Here is a 21,910-nt window from a genome sequence, read left to right on the forward strand (position 1 = left end):
CTGCGGTACAAGCGGAGGTGAGTTCAGTGTCAAATATTATACAGTGACGGCATCAACAAACTCGTATCTTGTTGAGTGAAATGCGTTCGTCACCAAGTTTAAAATATTGAGAAAAAATGTGTAGACACGAAGAATGAAGGTGTAGAGCGTTAGTAACTTCTGTTTTATTGAAAGAGTTTTAAGACGGTTCCACAAAAAGATTCGGAGAAATTACTTTTCAGCCCGCACTTGTACCAGGAAACGATTACGTTTAAGATTTTTGACACGCAAATGGATTCAACTAAAAAATCTTCGATCAAGTAGAGAATCATGTGTGTAAAACAAGAAAACGTAAAAAACGATGTTACGTGTATACTTCTTCAATGGAAAACAGCTGACTTCCGGAGCAGAGCAAGAGGAACTTTCCAAAACTACATCAGTAACATAAGTACGAGGGTTGGAACTTGGATAGTGGGGACACTATGCAATGGAATCTACTATTGTCGCTGATAGCACACGTTGTTGACATAACTACCTAACCTACGAGCAAATGGACTCGCCCGTCCCACGTTACCGGCGTCCGCACAATCGAGGGAAACACAGTCACTTGTGAGCGAGCGGTATAACGTAACGGTGTCACTGTGTTTTCGAAACAGGAACAACGAAGTTTGATCAAATTTGAATGTGCCAGAGGTCGTACAGCACGACAGTGTCATCAAGGTCTTCAAGAGGCGTGCGGGGAATCGGCATTGCCGTACAGAACAGTGGCACGTTGGGTAAAAGCGTTCAGCGAAGGTAGGCAGACTGTGGCAGACATGCATCGGGCAGGTCGTCCTAGTGTCTCTGAAGAAGTGCATGCTGTTGCCGCGTTAGTGGACAGTGATCGACGCCATACGATTCGTGAGCTTGCCCACGAAACCGGATTAGACCATACGACTGTGCTTCGTATCCTCAAGGAACGCCTAGGCATGCGAAAAATTGCTTCACAATGGGTTCCGCATAACTTGACGGAAACGCAGAAACGGATGCGTTACGACGCTGCTCAGACGCACTTGGAGCGCTATGAGCGCGAAGGAGAGGCTTCCTCACGCCGTATCGTAACACTGGATGAGACATGAACCACATCGTACGAGCTAATCCAACGAATGGCGTCATTATGGGTCGGCGCGAAAGTCGAAAGTGCTTCAGAGCCCCAGTATGGTGAAAGTTATGGTGATTCTGATGTACGACTGTGATAGTGTTATCTTAACGCATTACGTTCCTTCATGACAGACCGTCAGTGCACAGTATTACTGTTCGTTTTTGGAGCATCACCTGCGAACAGCTTTGCGGAAGAAGCGGCGACACTTTCTGCGCAACCCACTCATCATTTTGCACGACAATGCGTGAGCGCTTACAGCGCAAGCTGTGGTTATTCTGTTCGGTCGGTGGGACTGGGAAGTAGTGTACCATCCACCATACTCCCCGGACGTAAGTCCTTGTGACTTTGATTTGATTCCGAAGATGAAGGAAACAGTTCGTGGCATTCGCTTCAGAACTGTTCCAGAGATTCGACAGGCAGCAGACCGCTCTATTCGCTCTTCAACAGAACGGGCTCTGCTAACGGTATGTTACGCCTTCCACATCGCTGGCAACGGGTTCTACACAACGCTGGTGACTACTTTGAATGACAGTAACAGGTGGAAACATGTAACTCTTTTGTATCGGTTGTGAATAAATAGTTGCCACTATTTTAAGTTCCAACCCGCGTATCTCCAAATCTCTTTTGAATGTCTATTTTCCAATTTCTTTCCAAGTCAGATAGTCTGCAATATGCTCTACATACTAACGTACACTACTGGAATACAGAGACATGTATACCGTGGAGAAAACATTTCTGTTCTACTTATAATTTCATAAAAAGTATCTTTACTGTTTTTATAAATGGTTGTGTATTGTTCTATTAGACTGGAATTGATACAGCACGATAATTTATATTTAATTCAATTACTGCTATAGCCTGGCTACATATGTTCGAATATTGGCTCAAGTTCTGCAGCTATAATGACAACCCTATGGGTGGAATATGACGCCTTAGCTATCTGCTGTATGAAATATTCAAAGGTACTATCTAGTCTACTGTTCTACATCACACAAAAGGTCTCAACATTACTTGGCACGTACTACTGATGATCCAGCAACCGACTCTGACAATTGGCAGATTTAATTTAAGGCGTTTCATTTGCTTCATAATACTGTCTCCTACAACGGGGTGATCCTGTTAAACCACTATTCTCGTCTCTCCTTCGTAGCTGTTCATTCCGTTCTACTGCTTACACATTTTTCTTATCAAATTGATAAGAATAATCACTTAAGTTTTTCGACATACTGAACACCTCTCATATTTCAAGTTTTCAACTACTGACAATACACAAAAGAGCAATTATTTTACGAAAGAGCTCATATTCGTGATAGTTAGTTTACCTATTTTCTGTAATACTTTATTAATAACACCTTTTTATTAAGAGGAACGACGTGCATTTTTTGTTACTGTTTAACAGCTTTTGAAGCGTATCGAGAAATTTGTCATGAAGTACACTAAATTTGAAGGCTAAGACAGCCAGTACAGAACAGTCCATCTCGGTCGCGACGTAAACATCGCATGGGCTTGAAACCACCCTTTACGGCAAACTTCGACTTAAAAACCAATTACTATTATCATTATTCCTATTATTATTATTATCTTTCTTTCTTTTCTCAGACGTTATGTCTGGTCAAAAATGGAAAGTGACGCGGACCTTCATCAAGCGTGACTTCCTTTTAACTGTACGGTATATGTTACATTGCATTTAGCAACTTTTGGGTAATTGAACATGTATCAATAATTAAAGATTTCTGTAGTTGTATATATAAGTTTGGATGTAGCTGAATTGCGCTGATGTACTGGTGGATATTGTGTGGTATGACTCCTGTAGTTGATAGTATAATTGGTATGATGTCAACTTTATCCTGATGCCACATGTCCTTGACTTCCTCAGCCAGTTGTATGTGTTTTTCAATTTTTTCTCCTGTTTTCTTCTGTATATTTTTTGTATTAGGTATAGATATTTCGATTACTTGTGTTAATTTCTTCTTTTTATTGGTGAGTATGATGTCAGGTTTGTTATGTGGTGTTGTTTTATCTGTTATAATGGTTCTGTTCCAGTATAATTTGTATTCATCATTCTCCAGTACATTTTGTGGTGCATACTTGTATGTGGGAACGTGTTGTTTTATTAGTTTATGTTGTATGGCAAGTTGTTGATGTATTATTTTTGCTACATTGTCATGTCTTCTGCGGTATTCTGTATTTGCTAGTATTGTACATCCGCTTGTGATGTGATCTACTGTTTCTATTTGTTGTTTGCAAAGTCTGCATTTATCTGTTGTAGTATTGGGATCTTTAATAATATGCTTGCTGTAATATCTGGTGTTTATTGTTTGATCCTGTATTGCAGCCATGAATCCTTCCGTCTCACTGTATATATTGCCTTTTCTTAGCCATGTGTTGGATGCGTCTTGATCGATGTGTGGGTGTGTTAGATGATACGGGTGCTTGCCATGTAGTGTTTTCTTTTTCCAATTTACTTTCTTCATATACGTTGATGTTATGCGATCTAAAGGGTTGTAGAAGTGGTTATGAAATTGCAGTGGTGTAACCGATGTATTTATATGAGTGATTGCTTTGTGTATTTTGCTAGTTTCTGCTCGTTCTAGAAAGAATTTTCTTAAATTGTCTACCTGTCCATAATGCAGGTTTTTAATGTCGATAAATCCCCTTCCTCCTTCCTTCCTGCTTAATGTGAATCTTTCAGTTGCTGAATGTATGTGATCTATTCTATATTTGTGGCATTGTGATCGTGTAAGTGTATTGAGTGCTTCTGGGTCTGTGTTTCTCCATTTCACTACTCCAAATGAGTAGGTCAATATTGGTATAGCATAAGTATTTATAGCTTTTGTCTTGTTCCTTGCTGTCAATTCTGTTTTAAGTATTTTTTTAAGTCTTTGTCTATATTTTTCTTTTAGTTCTTCTTTAATATTTGTATTATCTATTCCTATTTTTTGTCTGTATCCTAGATATTTATATGCATCTGTTTTTTCCATCGCTTCTATGCAGTCGCTGTGGTTATCCAATATGTAATCTTCTCGTTTAGTGTGTTCTCCCTTGACTATGCTATTTTTCTTACATTTGTCTGTTCCAAAAGCCATATTCATATCATTGCTGAATACTTCTGTTATCTTTAGTAATTGGTCGAGTTGTTGATTTGTTGCTGCCACTAGTTTTAGATCATCCATGTATAGCAAATGTGTGATTTTGTGTGGTATGTTCCAGTAATATTGTATCCATAATTTGTATTATTTAGCATGTTGGATAGTGGGTTCAGAGCAAGGCAGAACCAGAAAGGACTTAATGAGTCTCCTTGGTATATTCCACGCTTAATCTGTATTTGGGCGGGTTTAGTGACATCTCTGAACAGTCTGAACTGTGTCTGTGATACAATATTCACAGTCATCGTTTATCTTTTTTGAAATGTGTATTTCGAATTGTAAGCCTTAAGAAATGTATAGGTTTGGTTTCAAATGTTTTTTCGCCATTTATTCCAAAACGAAATATATATGAAATGTATTCGCAGTTGCAAATATGAACACCTATCAGTTGCATAATGGAATGACGACAGTGAAAGTTTGTGTCGGACCGACTCGCGGCCGGACCCAAAATTCCTTTTGTCGTTAACCATTTGCGTACAACCTGTAATCGTACATCTATATTATATTTCCGTGTAGGATAGTCCTTTTACCCTACCTGTGTTATTCCGAGTTATGGTGCAACGTTCCTTCGGACATACACGCATAAAAATATCATAACACAGGCACGACACCGGGAAAGCGAATTTCATTTAAAATTTTTCTACTTCACGGGAATATTCGTAATGGTTGTACGAGTACAGGTTGTAGATAAATGGTTGCCGATTTCATGAAGTTGTTCCAGATACCTAGACGATGAATTCAGCAAATGGTGGGAGATAATGGAAAGAGAATTTTACAGTACGGAACAAATTTATAATGACTTTCTGGTCCTTATGGGTCCCTAAGCGTGTTGCACAGCTGTGAAGTGAGTCCTCACTTAAGGTTTGTGTGTGTGTGTACGTTTTTTTTTCATTTATTCATTAAAAAACCACGTTCCATAAATCTCCTTATCGAGGAGAGCCTTCAGAAATGTGAAACAAGCTGTACATTTATAGACAGCAGCGGTGACTGCTGGCTTATTTCGTAAAGTATTCCAGCAACAAATCGCAATTATTACTGATCTATTCGCACTGATAATTTTGGATGCGAAGCGTGCAGCGTATGAGACAGTTAACATAGTATTTCTGTGGGACGTCAGTACAGAAATTGAACGGTCCATTCTTCTCCATGGAGCTAAGTATTTCCGGGCACATTTACAGTGACATACTGATGACACTTCTCAACACGGATTCCACCTTTCAGCAAGCACACGCACATTTTTTAAGTTACAAAATCCTTGAAACCATAATACCCGTGGAGGCCCGGGAAAAGAGTAGGCCTCCGGTATGTTCTGCCAGTCGTAAAAGGTGACGAAAAGAACAAACCACTAATAGGGCTAACGCCCCTTTTAGTGTGATTATTTGATTCAGGACAGAACTAAAGAAGCGTAGGACAAGCGCCGTCATGGTCGGGGACGACGCTTGAACCCTATGCCCGCCCACAATAGTAACGACACTGCTAGCCAACTGGAAAAGGATTTAAATCCAAATAGAGGTGTTTTGCAGAATATGCTTCCTGCAACCACCCTAGAAGGAAAACAAAGACAGAGGATGAGATGGTCAGATGAAGTTAACCGACATCTCATGTTCTGTTATTACCAAGCAACAAACCTAGGAACCAACACAACTGAATAGAGATCACAAGTATACACAACATTTATTACCAGATACCCAGAATTAAAATTTTTAACAGAACAACGACTAGCTGATCAGATCCGTGTAGTAATAAAAAATAACAGGATACCCCAGTCAGAATTAGAACACATCAAACAACAAGTACAACAAATACTGGAACAAAATAATGTGCAATCAGAAGAAGAAGAAAATACAGTGATGGACTCAAACATCCCAGAGCAAACAAACAAAGAACAACACGCATCAATTAAACAATCAGAGGAAAACAAACTCTTAAGACAGCCACCAGAACAAGCACAAATAGAACACGAAGTGACACAAATGTTAGATATAGAAGAAAAGTTTCACCTGACATATATAGACATTAGACCATTCTTGCATAGACCGCCAAATAACCCACAAGTCGAAACAACAATAACAACTATTAACACAATCATACACAACAAAATAAATGAAAACACAACTATGGAAGAGTTACAACTACTGGTTTATATAGGAGCACTCACTACACTAAATATACACACTAGGCAGAGATCAGAACCAACCAACACACAGAAGAAACCCACAAAACCAGCATGGCAACACAGGTTACAGACCAGAAGAGAAAAACTGAGAAAAGACATCGGACAGCTAACACAATTTATAAGAAATGAAATGTCATACAAAAAGCGAAAAAGGTTAGGTAAAATCTCAGAACAAGAAGCGATAGAGCAATTAGATGAAAAGAAGCAGAAATTACAAGCATTCGCCAAACTACTTAGAAGATACAAAAAAAGTGAAAATAGAAGGAAACAAAACCAAATATTCAACAAAAACCAAAAGAAATTTTACCAGACAATAGATAACACACACATTAAAATAGGCAATCCACCAAACATAACAGACAGGAACACTTCTGGAGCAACATATGGTCAAACCCGGTACAGAATAACAGGCATGCACGGTGGATACAAGCAGAAACAGACGCATACAAGATGATACCACAAATGCCTGAAGTGATAATTTTGCAACATGAAGTCACCCAAGCAATTAATTCTACTCACAATTGGAAAGCCCCTGGAAAAGATAAAATAGCAAATTTCTGGCTAAAGAAGTTCACCTCAACACATTCACATTTAACTAAATTATTTAACAGTTACATTGCAGACCCATACACATTCCCTGATACACTTACACATGGGATAACTTATCTGAAACCTAAAGATCAAGCAGACACAGCAAACCCAGCTAAATATCGCCCCATAACATGCCTACCAACAATATACAAAATATTAGCTTCAGTCATTACACAGAAATTAATGACACATACAACACAGCACAAAATTATAAATGAAGAACAAAAAGGCTGTTGCAAAGGAGCACGAGGATGTAAAGATCAACTGATATTAGATGCAGAGGTGACATATCAAGCTAAAACTAAACAAAGGTCACTACACTACGCATTCATTGATTACCAAAAAGCTTTTGATAGTGTACTCCACTCATGGTTACTACAAATATTGGAAATATACAAAGTAGATCCTAAATTGATACAATTACTAAACATAGTAATGAAAAATTGGAAAACCACACTTAATATCAAACCAATTCAAATAATATCACATCACAGCTAAAGATGAGCAACGTCTGTTAGACGGAAGGGGTCCGTCAGCCGATCAGTTCCAGTCATTCCACAAGAAAGGGGGTACACGGCTCGTGTTGTCTGTAGTTCAACCTTCCCTACGCGGTCAATACCGCGGTTCGATCGCGTCCGCATTGTTGCTTTGTGCCAGGAAGGGCTCTCAACAAGGGAAGTGTCCACGCGTCTCTGAGTGAACGAAAGCGATGTTGTTCGGACATGGAGGAGGTACAGAGAGACAAGAACTGTCGATAACATGACCCAGTCAGGCCGCCCAAGGGCGGCCCGACGTCCATAGCGAGGTCCATCTTTGCAATCACGACACAATGCAGCGCGCCGGCCGGAGTGGCCGAGCGGTTCTAGGCCTTACAGTCTGGAACGGCGCGACCGCGACGGTCGCAGGTTCGAATCCTGCCTCGGGCATGGATCTGTGTGATGTCCTTAGGTTAGTAGGTTTAAGTAGTTCTAAGTTCTAGGGGACTGATGACCTCAGAAGTTAAGTCCCATAGTGCTCAGAGTCATTTTTTTTTTAACCATGCAGCGCGTTACAGACAGGCCCAACAACATGCCGAATGGACCGCTCAGGATAGGCATCACGTTCTTTTCACCGATGAGTGTCGCATATGCCTTCAACCAGACAATCGTCGGCGACGTGTTTGGAGGCAACCTGGTCAGGCTGAACGCCTTAGACACACTGTCCAGCGAGTGCAGCAAGGTGGAATTTCCCTGCTGATTTGGGGTGGCCTGATGTGGGACCGACGTACGCCTCTGGTGGTTATGGAAGGCGTCGTAACGGCTGTACGATACGTGAATGCCATCCTCCGAACGATAGTACAACCATATCGGCAGCATATTGGTGAGGCATTCGTCTTCCTTAGACGACAGTTCGCGCTCCATCGTTCACATCTTGTGAATGACTTCCTTCAGGATAACGAAATCACTCGACTAGAGTGACCAGCATTTTCTCCAGACATGAACCCTATCGAACATGTCTGGGATGGATTGAAAAGTGCTGTTTATGGATGACGTGACCTACCAACCACTCTGAGGGATCTACGCCGAATCGCCGTTGTGGAGTGAGACAGTCTGGACCAACAGTGCCTTGATGAACTTGGGGGTAGTATGCCACGATGAATACAGGCATGCATCAATGCAAGAGAACGTGCTACTGGGTATTAGAGGTATCGGCGTGTACAGCTATCGGGTCCACTGCCTCTGAAGGTCTCACTGTATGGTGGTACAACGTGCAATATGTGGTTTCCTTGAGCAATAAAAAGGGCCGAAATTATGCTGCTCTGTATTACAATTTTCTTTACAGGTTTCGGAACTTTCGGAACAAGGTGATGAAAAACTTTTTTGATGTGCAGGGTAGTAAAGGCCACTTAACAAAAGATGGGTTTTGAAGTAGAAAAGTATTTTTTGTAGTTCACGAACAAATTAATCAGGCTATATATCAAAATTACAAGATGATGAAAAAGAACAAGTTGGTTAGAAAACATAACGCAATGCTTCAAACTTGTGGACTAAGTATTTCTGCAAGACAGTTGAGTGTGCTTCTTCATAAAGTTTTGAAAGAAGTCTTAATCTGGCAGTTTCTTTTGTTTATGAAATCTGTGAACTAGTGTTAAATTTTCTACGAAATCTTAAGTGAACTTTTGAAACTAAATCTTAGCTAGCGGCGGTAACGTGCAATCTCTCCCACCAGCTTTGTTCGTAGTTTTATTCAAATGTTGATTTGTAAAAACCCGTCTGAGGTATCATAGCTGTGCACTGATTCCTTACAACAGATTTTAATCACCCTTGCAGTGAAGTTTGAGGAACATTAAAGCGATCGGCAGCAGCCCTTTGCCGCACGGAATTAGCCGAGCGGTCTGGGGCGCTGCAGTCACGGACTGTGCGGCTGGTCCCGGCGGAGGTTCGAGTCCTCCCTCGGACATGGGTGTGTGTGTTCGTCCTTAGGATAATTTAGGTTAAGTAGTGTGTAAGCTTAGGGACTGATGACCTTAGCAGTTAAGTCCCATAAGATTTCACACATATTTGAACATTTTTAGCAGCCCTTTCGGTCATTTCGGCTTCCATAGCGCTTGTAACTCTTTGTCTCACTGTTCCGCACCACTCCCCTCGAGCCTCTTCTTCCTCCACCTCGGCATTGTGCCCTAAAAAAATTACAAATAAAAACAAATTACTTGTACGGCCCTCCCGAGTCTGGTGTAGCCCCTGTTACCCAACTGACATGACACTTTAAAACATGTCGGTAACAGGAAGCCTCTCGAATCCTGTTACCTGCATGTTTTTTATGATACATTCTTTACTAAGCTACTTAAATATGAATACCAGTACGATAATATTACTTATTTCCCCAAAAGGTAGAGACTATGTTGAAGATTACAAAGCTCACCTTCTGTGACTCTCAGGTAACATTTACTAACAACACAAACCAAATAGCTAAATCAGTAAAATTGTAGCAAATAGCGGAGTGCTATCTGCGCTTTATTTCAAACACTGCATGCGACCGTAGTTTTGCAGAAAACCCGAGAAATACCAGGTGACCCTTACTAACTGCCGGCGCTTGCTAACCGCTGCTCCACTATGTTCTTTGTTATTTTGGACGCAGTTTAACACAGTGCAGCATTCTGTGAGATAACTGTGGAGAAGTCTTCCACTATATTACTTTCCAGTACAACCGGCTGCTCAGAACCTAGGACTGACTCAAAGTGTCCTCGTATCCCCACTTTGGCGTGCTACTGTGCAGCCAGGAGAACGTACTGGAGAATTGACAGCTGTCACTGCCGGCCGGAGTGGCCGAGCGGTTCTAGGCGCTACAGTCTGGAGCCGCGCGACCGCTACGATCGCAGGTTCGAATCCTGCCTCGGGCATGGATGTGTGTGATGTCCTTAGGTTAGTTAGGTTTAAGTAGTTCTAAGTTCTAGGGGACTGATGACCTGAGCAGTTAAGTCCCATAATGCTCAGAGCCATTTGAACCATTTGAACAGCTGTCACTGACTGCTGCTCTGTGCTACACCCTAAACTGTTTGAGGGGGATCCAACTCCACTCTTCTAGTACAGAGACCAGTATTTCTTCTTTTCCGCTAATGTATTTTGGTTCATACATCAGAGCGGCTTTCTTCAGAGTCAACAATAATCGTTCTGCCATGTAAAACTGGGTTGAATTTCATTAGTATTCTTTGTCCACAAACGAATGGTGATCACCTACTATGATTAATCAGTACAGCAGGGTGAGAGGAGGCCTCTTCGGAACTGAGGATAGATATCTTACAAGTATACTGCAGCCTATTTGCTTTGTGCTGTAAACTGTTGCCGCAATCCGCATGCTAGGGAATATATATCGTCATTTTGTGAGAAACGACCTAATTTACCGTCAACAGTCTCACAGCCATACAAAATTGAGATAGACATAGTGTCTGTGAAAGCGAAGGGGTTCGCGTTTAGTCCTCAAAGCTAAATCTACTAATCTGCTATCAGTAAAATCACAGCAAAAGGCGTGTAGAAACACGTAGGAATTTTGTAACGAAAAAAGCGACTGTATCCTTAGGTACTAGGAGGGGATAGACACCCGACAAGGGCGCAGACACAGAGGGGTGCAAAAAATTGACCCATAAAAAAAAGAGGAAGGTGATTTAAGAATTAACCATGAGGGGATGAGAGGCACATGTTCTCGTCTATCGGATGCAATAAGCTTTTCCCTCTACACGAGACTAAAAACTCACGCTGTAAATAGCACTCAAAAAACAACTACTTCCGAACAGGGATCATTTGGGTTGTGTGTCATCAGTGAACTTGTTTGTTACAGCTGCTCACGTTCAACAATGGAGATTTGCTGCTGTTTCGCTGCGTTAATGTAGGGCGTCAAAGGTCGGCCACCGGATCTAATAATATGCTATTTAACCGAAGGATGTCCGCCCCGGTAGCTGAGTGGTCAGCGTGACAGATTGTCAATCCTAAGGGCCCGGGTTCGATTCCCGGCTGGGTCGGAAATTTTCTCCGCTCAGGGACTGGGTGTTGTGTTGTCCTAATCATCATCATTTCATCCCCATCGACGCGCAGGTCGCCGAAGTGGCGTCAAATCGAAAGACCTGCACCAGGCGAACGGTCTACCCGACGGGAGGCCCTAGCCACACGACATTTCCATTTACCGAAGGATTCCTTTTTTCAGAGTTTTGACAACTGGGAACTGGGATCAAACTGTTTAAGCTAGACTGCTTCGAAACATTTGACATAATAATAAGTTAAATGGAAATAAATACTACTTGTAACCTTACGTTAATTTCCTGTCAGGTAAGTGTTAAATGAGAGCTCTGTATCTGATTTCGAAAAGTATGCAGCATGTTTTGGTGCTAAACAGAATAAAAATATCGACACATCACAGTAGTTAACGAAATAGCTGCTTTCGATTTCCAGTAGAAATAGTCGATGAAGAGTACTGACACAGATTCGCATTTGGTTATTTTGAACTACATTATTTTCCTTATTATGTGTTACGAGACGCTTATCTGAACACTCAAATAACTGCCAGGATGTTTATAATTTGAGTACACTTTCAGCAAATTAGAGAAGATAAAAAGCTGCTTAAGTTCGAGTATAGATGAAACAGGTTCAAATTCAGATATCTTGTCGATAGAATACGATACAACTGCTAAATCTGACTTCAGTTATATTATTATAGACATTGGTGCACTGAAAGCAAGAAAATGGAAAGTACAATTATAAAAAGAATAGAATTATTAGAAAGGAATTTGTTCTAAACACTTAAATGTAGCCGTTTTTCTTTTATTTCCTAGTAGCTGTACTTGACCACGATTTGCTGTCGCTCAATATGGTTAAATGGAATAGAAAGAAAAGAGAGAGCACGCGTTTCTAAAACGTATGTGGACTGGATATACTTTCTAATATCTTTTTCTGTCCTGTCTGTCCAACTCCCTCTCCCCTTTTCTTTATTCATCTCCTCCTTCTTCCCACACTTACTGTCCATCACCTCCTCGATCTTTCTCTGTCCACCTTCTCCCCCCCCCCCTTTTTCTCTCCATCTCTTCCTGACCGGTCTCTGTTTCCGTCTCCCCGTTTTCTCTGTCCTTTTCTTTCCACCTTTCCGTGCATCTCAACCCTCCTCTCTCTGACCCTGAACCTTGCTTACTGTTACTGCAAATTCAGATTCTGTAGTAGTATTCTAATCATAAACCAATAAGCCATAAATACAAATTTACTGATTGCTAACAACCTTCCACTGTTGTATACTTTAAATGTGTTTTTAATTATTAAAAAGTGTATAATCTATATGTATCTGAACATTCATTTGAGTAACGTATACAAATTCGAAGTACAACGGAAAGGCACATTTTGAGATTTTTGGTAACAATGGTCCCCTATATATATATATATATATGTAATGCACATATATTAATTAAGCAGGTACTTAAAAGCACACCGGTTTCTAAATTCAACGTTGTGTCAAAATTTCAAAGGAATCAACCAGAAACTTTCGGAGATTAACGATTCAGAACAAACCAACATTTATAACATTTCCTCTTTTGTTACATATATCTTACTTATACACCAGATGGCGTTCCAGTTGGTATATAGAAACACGTAAGTATTCGAATGCAATGGTTCCTAATCGCGTCCCTGAAAGTTTCTGACCTAATGTTTGGAAATTTTGACTCAGCCTTGCACTGGAATACGTATGTGTTCTTGTAAACCTTTTTTTAAATAGCTATAATATATATTTAATAGTAGGAAAAGATTGTTACAAAAATCCCAAAAAGGTGTATTTGTCATACAGGATGTTCGGAAACTGTCGTTGCAAACTTCTAGTACATGTAGAGGGGAGTAAGTACATAGTTAATAGGTACCTATGCGTAAGTACATAGTATTCTGAACAGGTACCTCTGTTCGGAAACGTAGCCTTTCGTTTCTACGACGGTTTCAGTTCAGATGTTTAACTCATTTACTTCTGCTTGAGAACTGTATTTATCGTGACATAGTACAATTATTAGGTAACAGTTCGAAAGGAAACATGATGAAACATCCATTTATCACTTACGCGCATTTGTTTTTATTAACACTTAAACGTTACGTGTTTACATCATTCCAAAATAAAAGAGAATCTATGTGCTGTTCGTGCAGAACAGTACTGCTGCATTACAACAGTGGTTCGATGTAGCGACCACCAGCGTCGTTACAGACATTGTACCTACGAAGCATGTTCTGGTACACACTCTCCGTCCCACCTCATGTCTCTTCAGTTTCTAGTGCAGCGGCCAGAATTCTTACCGTCATATCTTCGTCTGTCTCTACAGGGATCTCGTAAATTAAACTTCGAATATGACTGCACAAGAAGTAGAACATATGAGTTAAATCCAGCGATCGAGGCGGCCATGCAGTTGGACCATGTCGACCTATCCATTTTCCACCACATCGTCTGTTGAGATGTCTCCGAACCGCACGTGACGAGTGAGATGGTGCCCCATCATGCTGAAACTATATTTCCTGACGGAGGTTCAGTGGCAAAGCTTCCAAGAACTGATCATCGTGTCTACCCTGTTGCATACCAGAACAAACAACACTGACACTTTCCTGTTTCTCTCAGCAGAGATGGACGCGTTACACATCTGAACTGAAACAGTCGTAGAACGGAAACGGCATGTTTAAGGACACGGGTTCCTATTCAAAATATTATCTACTAACTCCCTTCTGCAAATGCAAAAGTCTGTAACGGGAATTTTCGAACTCCCTGTACAGGACCTATTAAAAAATAGATACGTAAAAGCATGCCTATAACAGAATGCAACATTGTGTCAAAATTTCAACGCAATCAGTGAAGAAATTTGGGAGGTATACGATCTGAACAAACCACCATTTACATTTTTGTCTATATAGATTAATAATTCAGACAGTGCTAATAGTTTAATAGGAGCAAATAAAATCTGTTTTTTATTACACATCACAATAAAATCAATATACAGTACCTGCCACAAACAATTAGACAGATTCTGCTTTACTTTTAATTCTTCTGGAAAATATATACAGTTTGTAATTTACATTCATGTTCAGAAAAAAGAGAACACCTTAAAGACTAGAGATAGGACATCTACACTCCTGGAAATTGAAATAAGAACACCGTGAATTCATTGTCCCAGGAAGGGGAAACTTTATTGACACATTCCTGGGGTCAGATGCATCACATGATCACACTGACAGAATCACAGGCACATAGACACAGGCAACAGAGCATGCACAATGTCGGCACTAGTACAGTGTATATCCACCTTTCGCAGCAATGCAGGCTGCTATTCTCCCATGGAGACGATCGTAGAGATGCTGGATGTAGTCCTGTGGAACGGCTTGCCATGCCATTTCCACCTGGCGCCTCAGTTGGACCAGCGTTCGTGCTGGACGTGCAGACCGCGTGAGACGACGCTTCATCCAGTCCCAAACATGCTCAATGGGGGACAGATCCGGAGATCTTGCTGGCCAGAGTAGTTGACTTACACCTTGTAGAGCACGTTGGGTGGCACGGGATACTTGCGGACGTGCATTGTCCTGTTGGAACAGCAAGTTCCCTTGCCGGTCTAGGAATGGTAGAACGATGGGTTCGATGACGGTTTGGATGTATCGTGCACTATTCAGTGTCCCCTCGACGATCACCAGTGGTGTACGGCCAGTGTAGGAGATCGCTCCCCACACCATGATGCCGGGTGTTGGCCCTGTGTGCCTCGGTCGTATGCAGTCCTGATTGTGGCGCTCACCTGCACGGCGCCAAACACGAATACGACCATCATTGGCACCAAGGCAGAAGCGACTCTCATCGCTGAAGACGACACGTCTCCATTCGTCCTTCCATTCACGCCTGTCGCGACACCATTGGAGGCGGGCTGCACGATGTTGGGGCGTGAGCGGAAGGCGGCCTAACGGTGTGCGGGACCGTAGCCCAGTTTCATGGAGACGGTTGCGAATGGTCCTCGCCGATACCCCAGGAGCAACAGTGTCCCTAATTTGCTGGGAAGTGGCGGTGCGGTCCCCTACGGCACTGCGTAGGATCCTACGGTCTTGGCGTGCATCCGTGCGTCGCTGCGGTCCGGTCCCAGGTCGACGGGCACGTGCACCTTCCGCCGACCACTGGCGACAACATCGATGTACTGTGGAGACCTCACGCCCCACGTGTTGAGCAATTCGGCGGTACGTCCACCCGGCCTCCCGCATGCCCACTATACGCCCTCGCTCAAAGTGCGTCAACTGCACATACGGTTCACGTCCACGCTGTCGCGGCATGCTACCAGTGTTAAAGACTGCGATGGAGCTCCGTATGCCACGGCAAACTGGCTGACACTGACGGCGGCGGTGCACAAATGCTGCGCAGCTAGCGCCATTCGACGGCCTACAGCGCGGTTCCTGGTGTGTCCGCTGTGCTGTGCGTGTGATCATTGCTTGTACAGCCCTCTCGCAGTGTCCGGAGCAAGTATGGTGGGTCTGACACACCGGTGTCAATGTGTTCTTTTTTCCATTTCCGGGAGTGTATATTCAAACAAATGTATATTTATATGTGCTGCAGAAATGATTAGCATTTCAGTCACCTCGGTTCAGAATCTGTCCTGCTGTCTAACAGGCACAGGGTCCTCCATGAGTGCTGATAACTTGTTCCATGCGTGATGGCATCGATGCGTATAAGGTAGGAAAGGCGTGCTGTGGTGTTGCCATCCATTCTGCATTCACCTGGTTCCAAAGTTCATGTGTGGTGGTTGGCACTGTGTCGCAGTGCTGCACCCATCGTTTCACCATATCCAGTTTTGACTAGCAACAAGTCTGATGATCTGGCGAGCCAGGGGAAAAGCCTGACGTCCTGTTACACCAAGGAGGCATGTGTTCGTGCAGCAACATGTGCTAATCCACATCTACATACATACTCTGCAAATCACATTTAAGTGCCTGGCAGAGGGTTCACAGAACCACTTTCACAATTATCTATTTTTCCAATCTCGTATAGCGCGCGGAAAGAACGAACATCTATGTCTTTCAGTACGAGCTCTGATTTCCTTTATTTTATCGTGGTGATCGTTCTTCCCTATGTAGGTCGGCGTCAATAAAATATTTTCGCATTCGAAGGAGAAAGTTGGTGATTGGAATTTCGCGAGAAGATTCCGTCGCAACGAAAAACGCTTTTCTTTTAATGATGTCCAGCCCAAATCCTGTATCAATTCTGTGACACTCTCTCCCATATTTCGCGATAATACAAAACGTGCTGCCTTTCTTTGAACTTTTTCGATGTACTCCGTCAGTCCTATGTGGTAAGGATCCCAAACCGCGCATCAGTATTCTAAAAGAGGACGGACAAGCGTAGTGTAGGCAGTCTCCTTAGTAGGTCTGCTACATTTTCTAAGTGTCGTGCCAATGAAACGCAGTCTTTGGTTAGCCTTCTCCACGACATTTTCTGTGTTTTCCTTCCAGTTTAAGGTATTCGTATTTGTAATACCTAGGTATTAATTGAATTTACGACTTTTATACTAGACTGATTTATCGTGTAACCGAAGTATAACGAATTCCTTTTAACACTCATGTGGATGTCCTCACACGTTTCGTTATTTAGGGTCAACTGCCAATTTTGCTCTTGCATTGTCTTGCTGAAAAATGGTGTCTGATGCGTTGTGCAGAAAGTGTATGACTTTTGGTCGCAGGATGTCATTCACTGCACTGGACATGCACCAACTGTGATTTGTCATTGTACCCGTGAGCATCCCACACTATTAAGTCCTGAGTTGGCGCTTGATGTCTTGTGCGAATGAAGTCACTGCGTTTTCCTGGCCTGGCGGCGACCAAAATACGGCCATCAATTTGAAACAAATAGAATCTGAATTTGTCCGAAAAGACTATCTGACACAATTCATGTTCCCAGTGACGTCGTTCCATACACCAATGCCGTTTAGCATGTTTCTCCACTTTCGCCAAACGCAGATGGACAAGTGGACGACGCTCGCGTAACCCGTATCGTAATAAACGGCGACGGACTGTCACCTCTGATAGTGAACGATGTGTTCCACTGTTGCGGCAGAGCCGAGGAGGACGCAGATGTGTCCTGCAATGCCATTCGGATGAGGCGTCTATTTTCTCGGCGATGGCTGGGTGGTGTGACGTGGCCCATGTTGTCATGTCCTGCGGCCTTCCGTGACCCATTCTGCACACATCCGTTGCACCGTCGAAACACTTCGTCCCACACATGCAGCATTTTCCCGGATGTATGCATCACATTTTCTCATGCCAAAAATAAGCCCTCTTTGACACTCGTTATTCACGCATACGTCTGCGAGGCATCCTGCACGTCTGTTCAAGTCAGACTGATACATTACCTTCGGTGTATTGCGACAACGAGAACCGTAGCCACATTTTACCGGTAGGCGGTGTTGCGCGGCGATATTGATGCTGACCTTGAACTCTCCGGCCAATGTTGTTCAAATGCTAATCATTTCTGCAGAACATACTAATGATGATGTCCTGTGAATGTGAACTACCTATCTCTAGTCGTTTAAGGTGTCCTGTTTTTTTTTCTGAACATCAGTGTATTTACTCCAATAATACATATAATTTTATGTCTCTAATATTTTCCATCTATATAGGTTTACTGGGAGGGTAATCCCAAAAGTAAGGTCTCCTATTGTTTTATAAGTAAATAGACCTGTTTATTTCTACAATGGTTTACATCAGTTTACAACTTGAACGTTTAGCTATTTTTCGACATTATCACTATTTCTGTCGAAGCATTTTTGTAGACGCTTCGGCAGTTTCTGTATGCCCATGTCATACCAGCTCACCGCCATGCTGTTCAGAAAGTTATGAGCCTCTTCTTTCACCTCGTCGTCGGAGCTGAATCGCTGGGTCCACAATTAACGCTGACAGGTACTGTGAGAGTCTGAGAAAACTCAAACGGGCAATTCAGAACATGAGAAGAGGAATGTTGAGCAAGGGCGTGCACATTCTCAATGACAACGTTCGCCCACACATCGCTCTGCAAAAGCGTTGCTCTCCTGCAACAGTTTCAGTGGAACGTAATAACCGAGCCAACCGGAGTGGCCGAGAGGTTCTAGGCGCTACAGTCTGGAACCGCGCGACCGCTACGGTCGCACGTCCGAATCCTGCCTCGGGCATAGATGTGTGTGATGTCCTTAGGTTGGTTAGGTTTAAGTAGTTCTAAGTTCTAGGGGACTGATGACCTCAGAAGTTAAGTCCCATAGTGCTCAGAGCCATTTGAGCCATAATAACCGACCACCCTATAGCCCTGACTTAGCGCCCAGTGAGTATCACCACCTGTTCCCAAGGTTAAAAATGTTCAAGTGTGTGTGACATCTTATGGGAGTTAACTGCTAAGGTCATCGGTCCCTAAGCTTACACGCTACTTAAGCTAATTTATCCTAAGGACAAACACACACACGCATGCCAGAGGGAGGACTCGAACCTCCGCCGGGATCAGCCGCACAGTTCCATAGGTTAAAAGAACAATTGGCCGGTAAGCGATTCAGCTCCGGCGACGAGGTGAAAGAAGGGGATCATAACTTTATGAACAGCATGGCGGCGAGCTGGTATGACATGGGCATACAAAAGCTGCCGCAGCGTCTACAAAAACGCATCGACAGAAATAGTGATAATATCGAAAAATAGCTAAACGTTCAAGTTGTAAACTGATGTAAACCACTGTAGAAATAAACAGGTTTATGTACTTATAAAACAATAGGAGACCTTACTTTTGGGATGTTGTTGTTGTAGTCTTCAGTCCTGAGACTGGTTTGATGCAGCTCTCCATGCTACTCTATCCTGTGCAAGCTTCTTCATCTCCCAGTACCTACTGCAACCTACATCCTTCTGATCTGCTTAGTGTATTCGTCTCTTGGTCTCCCTCTACGATTTTTACCCTCCACGCTGCCCTTCAATTGGCGATCCCTCGATGTCTCAGAACATGTCCTACCAACCGATCCCTTCTTGTGCCACAAGCTCCTCTTCTCCCCAATTCTATTCAATACCTCCTCATTAGTTATGTGAGCTACCCACTTAATCTTCAGCATTCTTCTGTAGCACCACATTTCGAAAGCTTCTATTCCCCTCCTGTCTAAACTATTTATCGTCCATGTTTCACTTCCATACATGGCTACACTCCACACAAATACTTTCAGAAACGACTTCCTGACACTTAAATCTATACTCTATGTTAACAAATTTCTCTTTTTCCGAAACGCTTTCCTTGCCATTGCCAGCCTACATTTTATATCCTCTCTACTTCGACCATCATCAGTTATTTTGCTCCACATATAGCAAAACTACTTTAAGTGTGTCATTTCCTAATCTAATTCCCTCAGCATCACCTGACTTAATTCGACTACATTCCATTATCCTCGTTTTACTTTTGTTGACGTTCATCTTATACCCTCCTTTCAAGACAATGTCCATTCCGTTCAACTGCTCTTGTAAGTCCTTTGCTGTCTCTGACAGAATTACAATGTCATCGGCGAACCTCAAAGTTTTTATTTCTTCTCCATGGATTTTAATACCTACTCCAAACTTTTCTTTTGTTTCCTTTACTGCTTGCTCAATATACAGATTGAATAGCATCGGGGTGAGGCTACAACCCTGTCTCACACCCTTCCCAATCACTGCTTCCCTTTTATGTCCCTCTACTCTTTTAACTGCCATGTGCTTTCTGTACAAATTGTAAATAGCCTTTTGCTCCCTGTATTTTACCCCTGCCACCTTCAGAATTTGAAAGAGAGTATTCCAGTCAACATTGTCAATAGCTTTCTCTAAGTCTACAAATGCTAGAAACGTACGTTTGCCTTTCCTTAATATTTCTTCTATGATAAGTCGTAGGGTCAGTATTGACTCACATGTTCCAACGTTTCTACGGAATCCAAACTGATCTTCCCCGAGGTCGTCTTCTACCAGTTTTTCCATTCGTCTGTAAAGAATTCGCGTTAGTATTTTGCAGCTGTGACTTATTAAACTGATGGTTCGGTAATTTTCTCATCTGCCAACACCTGCTTTTTTGGGGATTGGAATTATTATATTCTTCTTGAACTCTGAGGGAATTTCGCCTGCCTCCTACATCTTGCTCACCAGATGATAGAGTTTTGTCAGGACTGGCTCTCCGAAGGTTTGGGATTACCCTCATAATATTTTTCAATAACTCTTTATTTCTATGAAGCCTATCGTACAAATTAGAAAATTTCCTCTGACTGTGTAGAAGAAATTGGAGAAAGGTACTTTTTCTGTGGGAGGGTGGGAGGGGAGGGGCGATAGGACTTTGAAAGTTCTGCCAAGGGCGCAGGATCACTGCGTGGCCTATGGTCACGTGTGAGCAATGAACGATGCGGCGCGCGCCTCCTGCCCGGGCGGCAACGGGAAGAGCACGCCCGGCTGTCGCCGCTGTCGTCCCGGACGTGCGGCGCATGCGCAGTGTGACCCCCATTTGGCCAGGGCTGACCCGGCGGTGTGCTGTTGTGTCACAGGTGCCAACATGCTGTGGAACAACATGCTGGAGCCCGTGGGCAACAAGTCGGAGCGCGGTCTGCGGCGCGTCTTCGAGGACTTCCGCTGCCCCACCGAGGACGCGCCCTTCATCTTCACCGCCAACAACTCCAGGACCTTCCAGCGCACGGGCCGCCAGTGGTAGCATCCGTCTCCGCAGACAGGAAGTGCCCTTCGGAGTCAATTGAAGAACTTCGACTGCATTTCTGATTGGGAAGGAAGGCCGTTCGGCTGTGCCGTTACCGTCATATGCACGGCTTCCTTTTTACTTTTATTCCTTTGTTTCCGTAGCCTCCGTCACTCACTCAGGCCTGCTTTGGACTGCACAGTTAATGTAAATGTAAGGTACTGCGCTTGTTCTCGCAAGTTGGTCTCCCACCCGATCTCGTAATTACGCAACTTTCCTAATTCCAACCACTGCTGTAAACATGTAAAAAATAACAAATGTAAATAATATTATTTAAAGATATGTCGAGGTGTGCCTCTTGTTTATTGCGTGTGCAATAATCATGCGTCTTTCAGTGATTTCATATACCTAGTACACGATTGTGGTAACCTTGTGGTCACTACCATACGGGCAGTTTCCCAGTGAACATAATTTACCCTTTCTTTTCATTTAATTACGAATATTAGTATACCCTTGAATGATTATTACAATGAATTTTGAAGCGTACATTTAAGTAAGCTTTCATCACTATCGAGCAGCCTACATAAATAAACACAGTCTAAGCTATAGGTCTAGCATGAAATCGCGAGAACATATTTGCTTGTGGAAGTGTTTGAAGCTCGATTTCGGTGGAGTTATAACGAATGAACATATAGTTACAAGTTAGAAACAAAAGAGTGAAGACAGAGA

The 21,910-nt window shown here is 42.7% G+C and overlaps 1 protein-coding gene across 1 annotated transcript in view; it reads left to right on the plus strand.

The window, feature by feature from the left end:
• Positions 1-21,523, plus strand: part of LOC124777334 (phospholipase B1, membrane-associated-like) — a 214,238-nt gene extending 192,715 nt beyond the window's left edge. Inside the window, exon 7 of the mRNA XM_047252699.1 lies at positions 21,036-21,523. Within this exon, the coding sequence (XP_047108655.1) occupies positions 21,036-21,199 (164 nt within the window). The 3' untranslated portion in view covers positions 21,200-21,523. The remainder of the gene's footprint in view (positions 1-21,035) is intronic.
• Positions 21,524-21,910: the final 387 nt, after the last annotated feature.

The sequence above is a fragment of the Schistocerca piceifrons genome, chromosome 1, assembly GCF_021461385.2.
Source record: "Schistocerca piceifrons isolate TAMUIC-IGC-003096 chromosome 1, iqSchPice1.1, whole genome shotgun sequence".
Taxonomy (NCBI): Eukaryota; Metazoa; Arthropoda; class Insecta; order Orthoptera; family Acrididae; genus Schistocerca; species Schistocerca piceifrons.